The sequence below is a fragment of the Doryrhamphus excisus genome, chromosome 22 (genome assembly GCF_030265055.1).
Source record: "Doryrhamphus excisus isolate RoL2022-K1 chromosome 22, RoL_Dexc_1.0, whole genome shotgun sequence".
NCBI lineage: Eukaryota > Metazoa > Chordata > Actinopteri > Syngnathiformes > Syngnathidae > Doryrhamphus > Doryrhamphus excisus.
The window spans coordinates 7,770,103-7,783,648 of NC_080487.1; the positions used below are offsets into that span (position 1 = coordinate 7,770,103).

A 13,546-nucleotide genomic window follows, 5' to 3' on the forward strand; every position below is an offset into this window, starting at 1 on the left:
AGGTGAATAGATGTTGTATCATTTTATATATACATGCTGTGATCATGCATTAACAAGTACATTGATGATAACATGTAATACTCAAAGTATATTGCCGTATTTTGGTGATTTAAAACATGACCATCCCAGTGCTCTATAAAATGTTTTAGATCTTCCAGAATCTGCACCCATTCCATTTTATTTGCTTGGATTTGTGCTTCCTGAGGTCTGTTTTTAATTTATTCCACCCACAGCCCGTCTCTGGGCACACCCACTCTGCTTCCTAACTGCGAACCCAACTTTCTAATATAGCGGGTATAGGAGTTGATAATAAATGAATGAAGTATTTGGAGCGCTAATTGAAAAGTGTTTAGGGGGCACTGGCAGCTCATGATCTACTGGCTGGAGACCCCTGACTTGCCGTGTATGAACTCACAGTGGTCACGTAGCACTGCTGCTGCGGTGGAGCTCAAGAGAAGCCGAATGTGTGGCAACCTCGCCTGCCCGAGGAGGAGCACTCATTGTCGGACACACTTTGTCAGCGGCGCCGTTGGTGCGATGGAGCTCAGAAGCCGGACGTGAGGGCGCCGCATGGACGCACACAGCGTGTCTAAAATTAATGCACCTTTCTCGGCGAGAACATACTGCTTCTGGCTCCAGCAAACGTTTGGCGGATATTTCATGTTTCACAAAAAGCAGTCCAGTATGGAAAGTTGACAGATGTAAATATTTTTCTCTTGCTGGGAATCACCAATAAATAACTTCTACCTTCTACCTAGCTTGTCGTAAACAGAGTAGCAGAGCCTGGGGGAGGACAGAGAGTTTATCTATTTGACTTATAGCCACGCCCATATAAGGAAGTTTAGGGCAGAGAGTTTAAATATGAGGAATTCTGCCCCTCTGTGACATCACAAAGGGGCAGTTTTACCAATCCTTTTGTAACGGAGCGTTTTGAGCCACCCCAAACTTCTCTCAGGGCTCACTTCCAAATTCGCAAACCTCATTATGTGAAATGTTGGCAAAGTTTAATACGAATTCTATGTTTATAGGTCAGAAAAGTGGAAAAAGCACCCCCACTTTAATAACACAACAAGAGACGTGCCATATTGTACGCTAAACACATAATGCAGAAATCGAGGCAAAATTGTGGCCTAAATTTGAGACGTGTACAAAAACACACTAACTGGGGCGAGATTTCCACTGTCCCGCTCCAACCCCACCAATTTTGTGCGGGTTGTGGATTCCCATTTTGACTTTCAGACCAGCCCCCCTTTTGTAAAGTCTTCGAAGCGTCACCTGTGTCGTGAACGCTGCTGCAGGTCATGTTTCCCGCCAAGTGTCTCCATCTGCGAGGACATGTGTAGACGCTAAAGACGGCCTAAAGCCGGACGCTTCCCTTCGATGGGCCGCGTTGCTCCTCTCTTCCCTCTCATGGAAGAAGAAGGCATATGTTCTCCAACACAGTCTGTGTGGGTTGTCACAGCAACATGCCTGCTGACTTGCTTTTCCTATGACATTACCGTGACTTAGCTAGTTTTCATCCCGCACCGACTCCTTATAGCTTTGCGGCTATAAATAGATTGTTATTTTTGGGTTCAAGTGTGCTTCCATTTTAAAGTACAGACAGAGATGAGGAGGGAGGCTGGTGAATATACATATGTACATTATATACGTAAATTACCACACACACACACACACACACACACTGCTGTTGACCACGTGTGTTCAGGCACAGACTGTTGGAGGACAGCAGTGGCACTGCTTGGAGATTGTGGAATGGTCGGCCATACAACAGCCCCCCCCCTCACACCCCCTCACACCCCCACCCACTCATCACCGCCCACCCTCCCTCTCCTTGCCAAACCACCCCCCACCCCCCCAAGAGCTTATGTAAACTAGCTGTGGAGCCAGGGCAAGCCAAGGCTATTTTTAGCTCTGCACTGCAGAGCAGAAACTGGTGGAGGGTCACGTGTGCGCAGCCGAATCAAAGGGAGTATCCCGGCAATGCGCTGTAAACAAAGGGAAGGTCAGTGGCAGAAGGTGAGACACAAAACGCCTCTGTGTAAGTTTTTGTGTACGTGTGCGCGTACTCCATAAAGCATCCGTGATATGATTTCAAAGCAACCGCGTCTATCCTCTTCATAACACTCACACACACGCCATGTTGCAGAATAGCACCAATAAAAGCACATAACCCTCAATGTTAGCACCATGTTAGTGCCGTTGCCGTTGTGCTAGCCCAAGCAGTTAGCATTGCACAACCTGCCACACCCGGCAGGCACAAAAAGCAGCCAAGGCCTGCCGAGTGAACTTTCACCTCCCTAGGAATGTGGTCAAAGGAGGTCAACGGACTATTTATGGAAAGTTTTTATATCTTTTTGTCTTTGGAGTTTGTTTGCATAGACTACTGGAGCTGAGGGCGGGCAGGGCGCGGGGGCTACTTTTGGTGGCGAACCACGTGCTTTTCAGCAATATAGATCTGCAGTTACCTGTTAAAAGGTCCATTGTTAGAATACTCGTAACAATGTTACTGTTAGGGGTCCCGCAATAGTGTACTGAAAGTAGTGTGTTAGCTGGTGGATGCCGGAATTTAAAAGTGCTTTTAGTAAGCTGCGAGTATGGCCTTGTGTGTGTGTGTGTGGCTTTAATGCTAATGAGCTGTCCAGAAAGAATGTGCGTCTCCAACAAGCACTACTATGTACTTGAGCCACGTTTGACAACACTAGCATACATGTAGCTGCGTGAGCTACGGTGCTACGACATAGCGCGCTACATTGCAACATTTACAAATCATTCTAGGTTAGCATATTCACTGGAGATACAACAAATGATGGAGTTTATGCTCCGGCCTGACTTGGGCGATATCATGTCTGTGTTCGTGTGAGTGCATCTGCTCTCAAGAATAGACCTGGAACATTAGCATTCTTGAATACACAAATGCGTGAAGAATTACCTTCTTCTTTTTTAGTTTTAACAGTTGACAACATTTTGAACTGCATTCTAATAACAACAACAGCGGTAAACAGTGTGAGCAGTCCAGCTGTTGCTCAGTCCATGCGTTGTGGTAGGCACAACACATGTTCAGCCGCACACCGGCACTCATCATAAACAAAGCAGCTGCTGTCTGCAGAAGATTCGTCTGCAAGCTCAATGATCAGAATGAAGTGGTCGTATGATCCGCTTTAAGCGACAGTGCCCACTTAGGTTTCTGCACTTCCAGTGTTACCTGCGTGGCTGTGCACCAGCCCTGAGCCGGGTTACCACTTTCAAATTATACCACCGTATGAAAAAAGTCACTGTTTTGAAACCACAAAAATTGTCCGTCATACTGCTCCTGCGGTATGAGAGAAAGTGGAGGTTCAGCGTGGCCATTATTCAGAAACACTTTGTTTCTGAATAACTTTCTTCCTGTGTTTTTCCTTGCAGTTGGAACTGGGCTTGGATATGCTGGAACTGTGTTGCCAAAAGTCGGGTAACTTAACCGTTGCATTGATAGTGCCAACGTTGGCTGCAAGTATCACTTATTTTTGCACTACTAAAACACACACCTCACTGTTAAGTACAATAAGCTTCAAACGTGCAATACTGGACTGTGCAGTAGGATTCATTCATTCAAGTGAAACTCGGGTAGAATATGTGCAATACTACATTTTGGTTACTGCACATCTTGTTGCTGTACAGGTTATTGTTTTTGATGTACATATATTTACACTCATTCTGAACAGCACCTGCCACTTTTATATTGTTCTTCCTTGCTTTATTTTTATCCTTTTCCTTATTCTTACTTTCTACAAAATGCACGGTGGAGTTGCACTCAAATTTCGTTGTATGCAATGCAATGACAATAATGGCAATTCTGATTCTGAAGCAAATTAATCAAAATAATCCAACAAGACAAAAAACTGGAGAACAAGTGGTCACCTGTTCATGCTATGAAATTATAATGTGACATTGCTTGTTTAAAAAAAAAAAAAAGTGTGTGTGTGTGTGTGTGTGTGTGGCATTGGTCCATGCCAACTCTGCACTGTTATCCTAATCATCACCACATCAATTCACCTCCGATCTAGTCCACTCGATCCACCGGGATTAGGAAGAGGAAGCTACTTTAGTCATTTGTATCCCACTGAGCTCCGAAGCACTCTGTAATGAAAGAATCAGTCAATATTTGGACAATTGTAAGCATTTAACTAATGTGGTGTATGTATATGTTCTTCATCAGCACGGATTCTACTCACCATGTCATGTGACTCTGGCTGGGCCCGTCTCATGGGACCCATGTTAACCCCTCCTTATCTATTATCCTCCTGCTTCAGCCCTCAATTTGTATGAGGCGCTGTGTCGGATTTATCACAGCCCTTGTATGTGGTAGCGGGCACAGCGGCCTCTACATACACACTTCTCTCTGTCTTCTTGCTTTTAGCCGGGATGAATACAAGTGAAGCATCTGTTTCAAGGAAAAAGAGTTGTGCTCCCAGGCTCCCCCTACAGTCATGATCAAATCTGTAGGAATTACTAAGCACTGTGTAAACAGAACCTCTCTGTGTCTCAACGTCATGTGTTGAAATCATCATTTGAATGCACAAAGCTCTCACCGTTTGGACCAAAACTTGCGCCAATATGACACAAGAGAGGTGTCTGGACGGGGGGCAGAAGGACACATATTTCAGCAACACTAGCTTGAAGGAATAGTTCAGATTTTTAGACATGAAGTTGTACGACATCCCCATCAACTGTGACGGATTTGGGTGATAAGGAAGGTAGTTTGGCTTAGTTTGAGGGGCTACTTGAGAGTTTGGCTTCCAAAACAATATGCGTTCAAAAGAGTAACACCAGACGTGAGTGAAAGAATGAATGAAGTCATACGCCATCCAACATACAATACCTCAAACTATACTAAAAACTGTTTAGCATAGTGCCCCCCCCCCCATCTAGCTAGGAGTAGATCATAGGAGTAAGGTTTTGACTGTGTTGGAACAATCAGACGAGGGAGATGATATATTGTTTCCAACCTTTTTGTCTTGGGTACCGCCAGAGCCTTTTTGTCACGAGTACCCTCTCACTCATACGTGTTGATAATTCCCTTAAAGGAGAATGTAACACAAATGTTATGATTTTGGCGCAGCTTTGCCACAGGTTATTGTCTCCCTGGGGAAACTAGTAGTAGTGCACGCGCTCCATTTGATTGTCTGGCCTAATATGAAATGCCTGAGAATAAAAAGTCAACATTCTCGCTGGTCCAGCGCGGGTGAGATGAACGTGAGGATAGAATCAGGGCAGCCCGGCTCAGGAAGAGACGGTGAGATAGTGGGAGAGCAAGATGAGTGGTATGGACGGACTAGGGTTGCTATGGAAACCCAGCTGCTAAAAGCAGGCAGGGTCAGTGTGCTGCTGCTGATGCAGGAGCAGAGGGACGCCCCCTGCAGGCCGCTGGGTGAAATGGCAAGCACTCCTGGGTGAGAATCCTCACACGAGGAAATGAATCAAAACAAAGAGATCTTCTTGCCCCGGTTCTTTGTTGCCTTCTAACCCCCCACACCCCCGCCCTGCTCAGCTCCAGCTTATGCAATCTGCTGGGGTGTTAGTCACTGCTTATTGACTTTTCATTTGGGCTGGAGAGAAAAAAAAGCTCATTTTTAATGGGTCAGTGCTCCACTTGCAAACAGAACTACTAATTTGACATTTTGCAGCAGTTGTTGATGTGCAGACCCGTACTCGATATTTTGGATTGTGCTATTTTTACCTGGTTTTCTATTTCTGGCTTGCAGACCAGTTGAGCCAGAGAGGGCCACTGATTAGACTTTAATTCTTTCGATGTACGTTTGACCGTTAGAAGCAGACATTGACCAGTCACAATGCCATGAGAATGTATTTCCCTTTTTCTACTTTTTGATTTGACACACCACCTCTGACAGTGACGGTGTGATGCGGCAGTGGGAGGCCAATCGGTGGCCTTGAGATAGAGCAGGCCCGTTTGTTTACACCAGATTTGGTTTGAATTTCTGGAGTGTCTCCGTTCCCTGTTCCTATATTTAGGAGGAGCACAGAGCTGCTGATGGATTGGTCCCGTATGGCATGGTGTTCCTGTTTGGATGGATGGGCTGAATCCCGGCCTGGGATCTTTTTAAGTTGTCTAACCAGGAGGCGGAATAAGACCACTTCACTGTTTACATATTGGAAATGTGTTCTTGAAAGGAGATACCCGCAGAGTTGTATTTTTACAGAATCAGCCCAACCCAGTAAAATCCAACACCACATTGACCCCTAATACTGCAGGCCCAAGCCAAAACCTGCAAATAAGTGCACCTGATGTTTTAAAACGCAGGGTGATTCTGACTTATGGTTGTTGATGAACAGTTCAGTTGAGTTGTATTAATACATGACCAAGTTGGCTGTGCTTGCTTTTTCAGGCTTTAGAAGTGTCCGATAAGCCTTTTAGAGAGTTTTTGCTCGTCACTTTTTTGAGTTGCAACACTGAATTCCGTCAGGCAATGTCGTCTTGTTCTCTGGCAGACACAGTGGTGTTCAGAAATAGAGTTACGCTGCCATCTACTGTATGGAGTTGGAACCACAATCTACACAGACCGTCCCATTACAATGTGTTAATGAGTGAAGGCCAGCGTATTTTGGTTATTTCACTATCAGTATGTCTACTTTCTGGTGCATTAAGGAGGATGTGATGGCGGGACAGATGTGACGTTGAACAGTGAAGGCAAGATCTATGCTTTCATGCTCATCCTCAGTAAAAATGTAATTCCTTCGTCCACCCCGCAACACAGTTTTGTACATTTCAACAGCTGATTAACCCAAACAACAAAGAACATGTATGTATTGTTCTTATAGTGTACAACTGCAGTGCATCTACAGCCAGCTGTTCCTAATAATCCAATCATCTTCACCCATTTTTCGGGGGTAGGGTTGCGGCGGCAGCAGCATAAGCAGGGAAACCTAGACTTCCCTCTCCCACGCCACTTCATCCAGCTCCTCCCAGCAGATCCCGATGTGTCCCCATGCCAGTTGAGAGAGACCGTCTCCCCAACGTGTCCTGGGTCTTCCCCGAGGTCGGATGTGGCCTGAACACCTACCCAGGGTGACGTCCAGGACGCATCCTGACCAAATGCCCAAGCCACCTCATCTGGCTCCTCGCGATTCTATTCCGAGTTTGTCCCGGATGACAGTGCTTCTCTAAGGGGGAGCCCAGCCACTAATGCTGGTACCTGTGATCTTGTCCTTTCGGCCACTACCCAGAGCTGATGACCATAAGTGAGGGTAGGACTGGTAGATAGAGAGTTTTGCCTTTTGGCTCAGTAGGATCTCATCCCCTAGATGGAGGTGGCACTCCACCCTTTTCCGGGCGAGAACCATGCACTCGGACATGCAGTTGCCGATTCTTATCCCGGCCCCTGACCATCACATGCAGCTAAAGAAGGTCACTGAGTGAGGTGTTGCTGTTCTACAACATTTCAAACAGGCACAATATTAAAGCCATGCAGGGCTTGTTCTGGATCTCATTGAAATGTGAAGTCATCTTATTGAATGTGTACTTTGTGGTCAGTGTTAAAGTAGATGCAGTGCAGGTTATGTGTTTTTACATACAGTACATGTACACACAGCACGGAGCAAGGCCAGGCTTTCCAATGGATGCAGGCTAAAGTGAAAGTCCATTACGCCTGGCCCCGGTTGGCTCAAAATATGGAAAGTATTGATCAGGGCCCCCGCGCGTTGCTAATTAAAGACGGCCAACTATTTGTAAAAAGTCAAGCCAATTATCAAATGAACACATGAAACTGCGGGCAAGCTGTTTAATTAGTGTTAAGGTTGCTGGTTTGGAATCTGTGGGACCTCGCTCGTCTTCTCAGCATTTTGGAACAGTTTTGCCATCTCTGGCCTTGTTTTTGCTTGTTGTGTTCACTTCAAGTGCTAGCATGAGTTCTTACTTTCACCATGGCCAAGCCCCAAGCAATATCATCTTCAATCCTTTTGCTCTACGGCCACCATCATGTGACCCTGACCGCATGGGGCCGGGGCCCGAAGCGTCCTTTTGTATGCAGTGTTCCTTTGCGTTTTCATGTATTTACTTTATTCATGCACAGTACTGCTTAAAACTAACTGGCAAGAAAGTCATAAACAAGGAGGAAGTTGCCGTATTTCACAAACTGACGACATTATTATAAAGTATTATTATAAAAATGTACAGTTGAAATGAGACCAAAAGAAATGCATGCAAAAGGGAGCAAATGGAGCTAAAGCTAAAGTTTTACACTGATAAAAACAAACGTACTGAATTTGTGGGGGCGGGGGGTTATTAACTGTAAACTGAACTATAATCATCAGTCATTCTAAAATGCATTTTTGAAATGTTTTACTGTGTGTGGTGTATCGATTAGAATATATAAAGGGCTATCCGCCCAAAAACGACAAAGTATTTTATCGTTATAGCCTCTCATCCACACAGGAAACAGTATTTTTTTGACAACGGCTTCCACAGCGGGAAAGTCTGAAATTGCCATCTTGTCATTATATATAATATGAGAACGATGACGTCACCAACCCAGTGCCACCTCGTCGCTCTGTCATGTGACCAGAAGTCAGATGACATTTTCCTTCTTTTTACCCAGCTGCTCTTAAGGACTTTTATTATTTAGCTCTCCCACGCTACTGGTGTCACATGACGGTCCCAAAGCGCTCAGTAATTACAACTTTACTGCTTTCTGCACGAAATGCGGACTATAAATACTCCCATGCTGCTGTTGCGTCTGTTCGGATCCAACCCGTGTTGTGGGAATGTGAAGTCACAACAAGACCTCCTAGACCTCCTTTGATGGATAGAATTGATGGCCTACGACCATGGGTGACATCCCATCCAAGAACTGTACCATGTTAGTACTGTACAGGGATCCTTAAGTTATGGTGTATGCTAGGGGTTACTAGCAGTACAATTACTCAAATAATCCGAATACCTCAATGACAAAAAATATTCATGGATTATTTTTCTGCCTCAAGGAATTGCTTTCTGTCCATCACCTGTGGAGTATTTTTGCATTATGTCAGCATAATGGATAACTAAATTGGGAAACCTTCATGCCTCGACGGCTCTGTGCTCCTAAAACCTTTCACAACCGCAGCTCTACCATACACTATGTTTACTACAGTATATCTACTATACACTAGTAGAGTATCTGAGTTGAACAATGGTGGCTTGTAATGAGAGCACTGGCGACTCTGTCTATGCATTTGTTATTCTCCTTTTCGTGACATAAATGGCTTTGACCACCAGAATTCGCTAATGTCGCTTTTCACGGAAGCACCAAAGCTTCCAATATGTTCCTGTAAAATGTGAAGGAACGCCTCACAGCTTCATGAAGCTTTGTATCTAATGTATCTATTATACATTGTATATTGGGTATCAAGTGTATCTAGTGTATGTAGTATATCTCATGTATCTTATATATACTTTATCGACTTTCACGAGGGTCGCGGGGGCTGCTGTCTTTGGGCGAGGGGCGAGGTACACCCTAGACTGGTGGCCAGCCAATCACAGGGCACATAGAGACAAACAACCATTCACACTCACATTCATACCTATGGACAATTTGGAGTGGCCAATTAACCTAGCATGTTTTTGGAATGTGGGAGGAAACCGGAGTACCCGGAGAAAACCCACGCATGCACGGGGAGAATATGCAAACTCCACACAGAGATGGCTGAGGGTGGGATTGAACTCCGGTCTCCTCGCTGTGAGGCCTGCGTGCTAACCACTCGTCCACCGATCTAGTATATCTAGTGTATTTAGTGTATGTAGTGTATTAGAGCATTACAAAAACATTAACTTGAATGAACTTTAAGCTATAAGCCAAATGCACAGTTGAAATATGTGTGTGTGTGTGTGTGTGTGTGTGTCGTGCAGTGTGTTCAAACAATGGGGCTGAGAGGGAGGGGGGGCCTCATGACCTGCCAACATGTATGATTCTATCGTAGTCAGCATGCAGTTTGACTCTTCAATACGCTTCTTCCAAGTTCCACTGCTCTCCACTGCGTTGCTTTCGCTGCTTTCAGTGTGTACAGTTTAGATAGATAAATAGACATGATCAATTTCTTCATTGATATATAAAAGTACCTGCTTGTTCAACGCTCATTTCACTTGTCTCCAACTCGTGTTCACTGTTGAACATTCAAGCAGAAACGTCATATGAGCAAGCATTGTTTACATCCATCTTGTGTTATGATGGAGACCAAGCTAACATTTGATGCTAACACTGCCTCTGCCTAGCAGAGCAGCTAACCTCCACACTATCTGGGTTATGTAATCACTGGAGCTACACCAGGACCAAAAATAGACCAGACTGAGCAGCCCTGCCCCCTTGTGGACACCTTCTGCCTCAGCACCTCCCTTGTCCTCCATGGCGTACATGGACAGGAGATGAGGGCTGTTTATGTGGCTTGTAGGATGTGGTTTCTTTAATATGGTTTACCTTTTCCTAACGCTACAAACAAAAATGATCAAAAATAGGTTGTCCTATTATATTGCATATTATATACAGGGTGATAGAACAGTAACTCCCTATTTTGAAGAACTTGTCTTTATTTCTGAAGTATAATTCCGCTAAGAAATGAACGTGAGAAGAAAGTGTATTGCATGGAGTTTTATTTAAAAGCAGTTTCGTAACCAAATGAATGGATTTGATGCGGAACTCCGGTGGGATGGAAGCCATAACTACTCGTATTCGCCATACATCATGGAAATGATCACTTTTGACTGTTTTATGCCTCTGAAGGTGTTTTTGGTGTTAAGGTGTAAGCATAATAGTGTCATATAGTTCATAGCTGTGTACAGTTACATTTTGACCTTTGGTCTGAACCTGCTACCCTTTTTGAGAAGAGAATGGTTGTGATTTTTGTGAAAATATACATCGTTTCCACTTTTGAAATTAAACTTCCAGAGTAGTCTATATCTGAGGAATTGCTGAATTACACAGATCTGTAAACACTTTGTTTGATGAAGTTGACGCAATGCTATTTTCCACACAGTTCCACTTTTGCTTGAATGTGTTATTCATTGTTTGTTTGCAATTATGTTGTACTGAACCGCGAGAGCCAGTTCATCATGCTATGAACTCGTCATTTTTGCTAATTTAACGCTAAGCTTGAGCAACGTAGGGCATAATAAATATATATAACATATTTAAACAAAGTTAATGAATCATGTCAGGGACCCTTTAAGTCTTTTACTCATTCAATCCCAGACATTTTTCAGCCAATTTTGATGATTTTCATATCGATATGGTATACACCAGTGGTAGGCAAACTACGGCCCGGGGGCCACATGCGGCCCACCAAGCGTTTGAATCCGGCCGCCAGTTGCTTTCTAAGTATTTCAACTTTTAACATACAAGCTGGCAACATGACTTGCAAGTCAGATAAAAAAAAAACACAGTAAAAAAAAAAGTAAAATTCAATTTTGTAATTTGATGTGGTCTGATGTTCAAAGTGCTCCTGAAAAAAGGTACATGAGAACATATAGCTGATAGTATGACACTTTTATAGATAAAATTAGACAACTAATTCAATGCAGAATGTTAGAATTATAAGTGTAAAATAGTGTGTGTGTTAAATATATTTTTTGCCCCATCTTTGGTAGCGAATGAGTTAAAGACAATCTTGACTATCTTGGCTAACTTCCTGCTAGCCTGCCTGACTTCCTAGCAATGTGGCTACCTTCTGTTTTATGTATATAACCTCGCAGCTTTTATCTCATGGATTGGTTTTGGGGGTTTGATGTTTGGACCATTTTTGTACTACAGCGTTTATATATTACTGCAGTATTTTTCCGTTTTTCCAATGGTTGTATGCTATAGCTTTTCCTGAGTATTGTGTGCACAAGTGCCCCTAAACTACTGTGGTGTTTTTGTGTGTGTCTGCAGTTTCCTGGACAGAATTGACTCTGTAAGGCAGAGCGACTACACACCAACAGACCAGGTGGGTCCTCTCATCGACGCCAATGCTGCTAAATTGTGCAAACTTGCCGGATGCCATCTTTTTTTGCCATGTTTTCCAGGACCTGCTACGCTGCCGAGTGTTAACTTCAGGGATTTTCGAGACAAGGTTCCAAGTAGACAAAGTCAACTTTCAGTGAGTGTCTTCTTAAAACACCAAAGGTCCGACTTCTTCAGTGCCCAGCTTACAATGAAGACCTCTTAGCTTTGGGACAGACAAGGGGAATCAAATCATAACGAGGGCTGTCAAATGATCACCATTTTTAATCAGATTTTTAAAATTAAAAATCAGATTGCGCAAATAAACCGAATGCAATTGGTATTTGTATAAAATGATATTTTAAAGGCCCATACTGTATGTATAATTAATATTTTAATTATGATATACAGTACATATATATTAGTAATATATACATCCGTAAAATGAATAAATAAATAAAATATAAAAATGAGTAATACATACAGTATATTGATTATTATAAAATGTATCAAAAATATGACTGGTGTAATAAATGAATGTGTCACGTTAATGTCTTGGGAAATCCTCAAGCGTTTTAAGCGTTCCCGTGTGTGACCACAAGGAGGCGTGAGTGAGTCTGCTGGAATAACTGGCGTGTTTGTGCTCACCAACAGCATGTTCGATGTTGGCGGCCAGAGAGATGAGAGGAGAAAATGGATCCAGTGCTTTAACGGTGAGACGCTTAGTCGGGCATCCTGCTTTGGTCGGCCATTTCTTGGTCCCCGCCCTCATCGCTCCGTCTGCTCTTGTCCCCAGACGTCACGGCCATCATCTTTGTGGTGGCCAGCAGCAGCTACAATATGGTCATAAGGGAAGACAACAACACCAACCGTCTACGGGAAGCCCTGGACCTTTTCCGCAGTATTTGGAACAACAGGTGGTTACGCACCATCTCCGTCATTTTGTTCCTCAACAAGCAGGACATGCTGGCCGAGAAGGTCTTAGCTGGAAAATCCAAAATCGAAGACTACTTCCCCGAATATGCTCGCTACACCATACCAAATGAAGGTGGGTCGTCTCGCTCTGTTACACAAACTCCGTCGTGGCCACAAGTCGGACCGGTCTCTTGTGAGTGGATTTAAGAGTGACCAGATGAACGGCAAAGCCCCTCTTGGTCATGGAAACCCCCGTGACCCCCCCCCCTCCCCAATAGCAACTTCCAACTTGTGGCCATGACTGTATACACACACACACACACACACACAGGTCATGTGTGTGTTCACGTTGAATCTGTCCATCTCCCAGCAAATCCCGAACCCGGCGAGGACCCCAGAGTGACGAGAGCGAAGTTCTTCATCCGAGACGAGTTTCTGGTAAGTACGCCGCAGCCCAACGTCCGCCATCTTTGTCCTGAAACTAACCGCCCCCCCCCCCCCCCCCCCCACCCACCTTACTTCACTCGGTCATGGAGAAGCACTCCTCTTCCTCAACACACAATCTTTGCTTTCATCTTTAACATTGTTTGCTAAACACAAGGACGAAGAGTCTTGAACCAGTCGTGATGTGATATATGTGTATATTGACGGTTACTATGGTAACCATTGTCATTGTGTGGTCA

At 44.2% G+C, this 13,546-nt stretch overlaps 1 protein-coding gene across 2 annotated transcripts in view; it reads left to right on the forward strand.

Annotated features, from left to right (window-relative positions):
- Positions 1-13,546, forward strand: part of LOC131109453 (guanine nucleotide-binding protein G(olf) subunit alpha) — a 43,058-nt gene that overhangs the window by 26,969 nt on the left and 2,543 nt on the right. For both annotated transcript variants that reach the window (XM_058061484.1, XM_058061485.1), the window contains exons 6-10: positions 11,898-11,952; positions 12,032-12,105; positions 12,603-12,661; positions 12,745-12,996; positions 13,234-13,301. In XM_058061484.1, the coding sequence (XP_057917467.1) occupies positions 11,898-11,952; positions 12,032-12,105; positions 12,603-12,661; positions 12,745-12,996; positions 13,234-13,301 (508 nt within the window). The remainder of the gene's footprint in view (positions 1-11,897; positions 11,953-12,031; positions 12,106-12,602; positions 12,662-12,744; positions 12,997-13,233; positions 13,302-13,546) is intronic.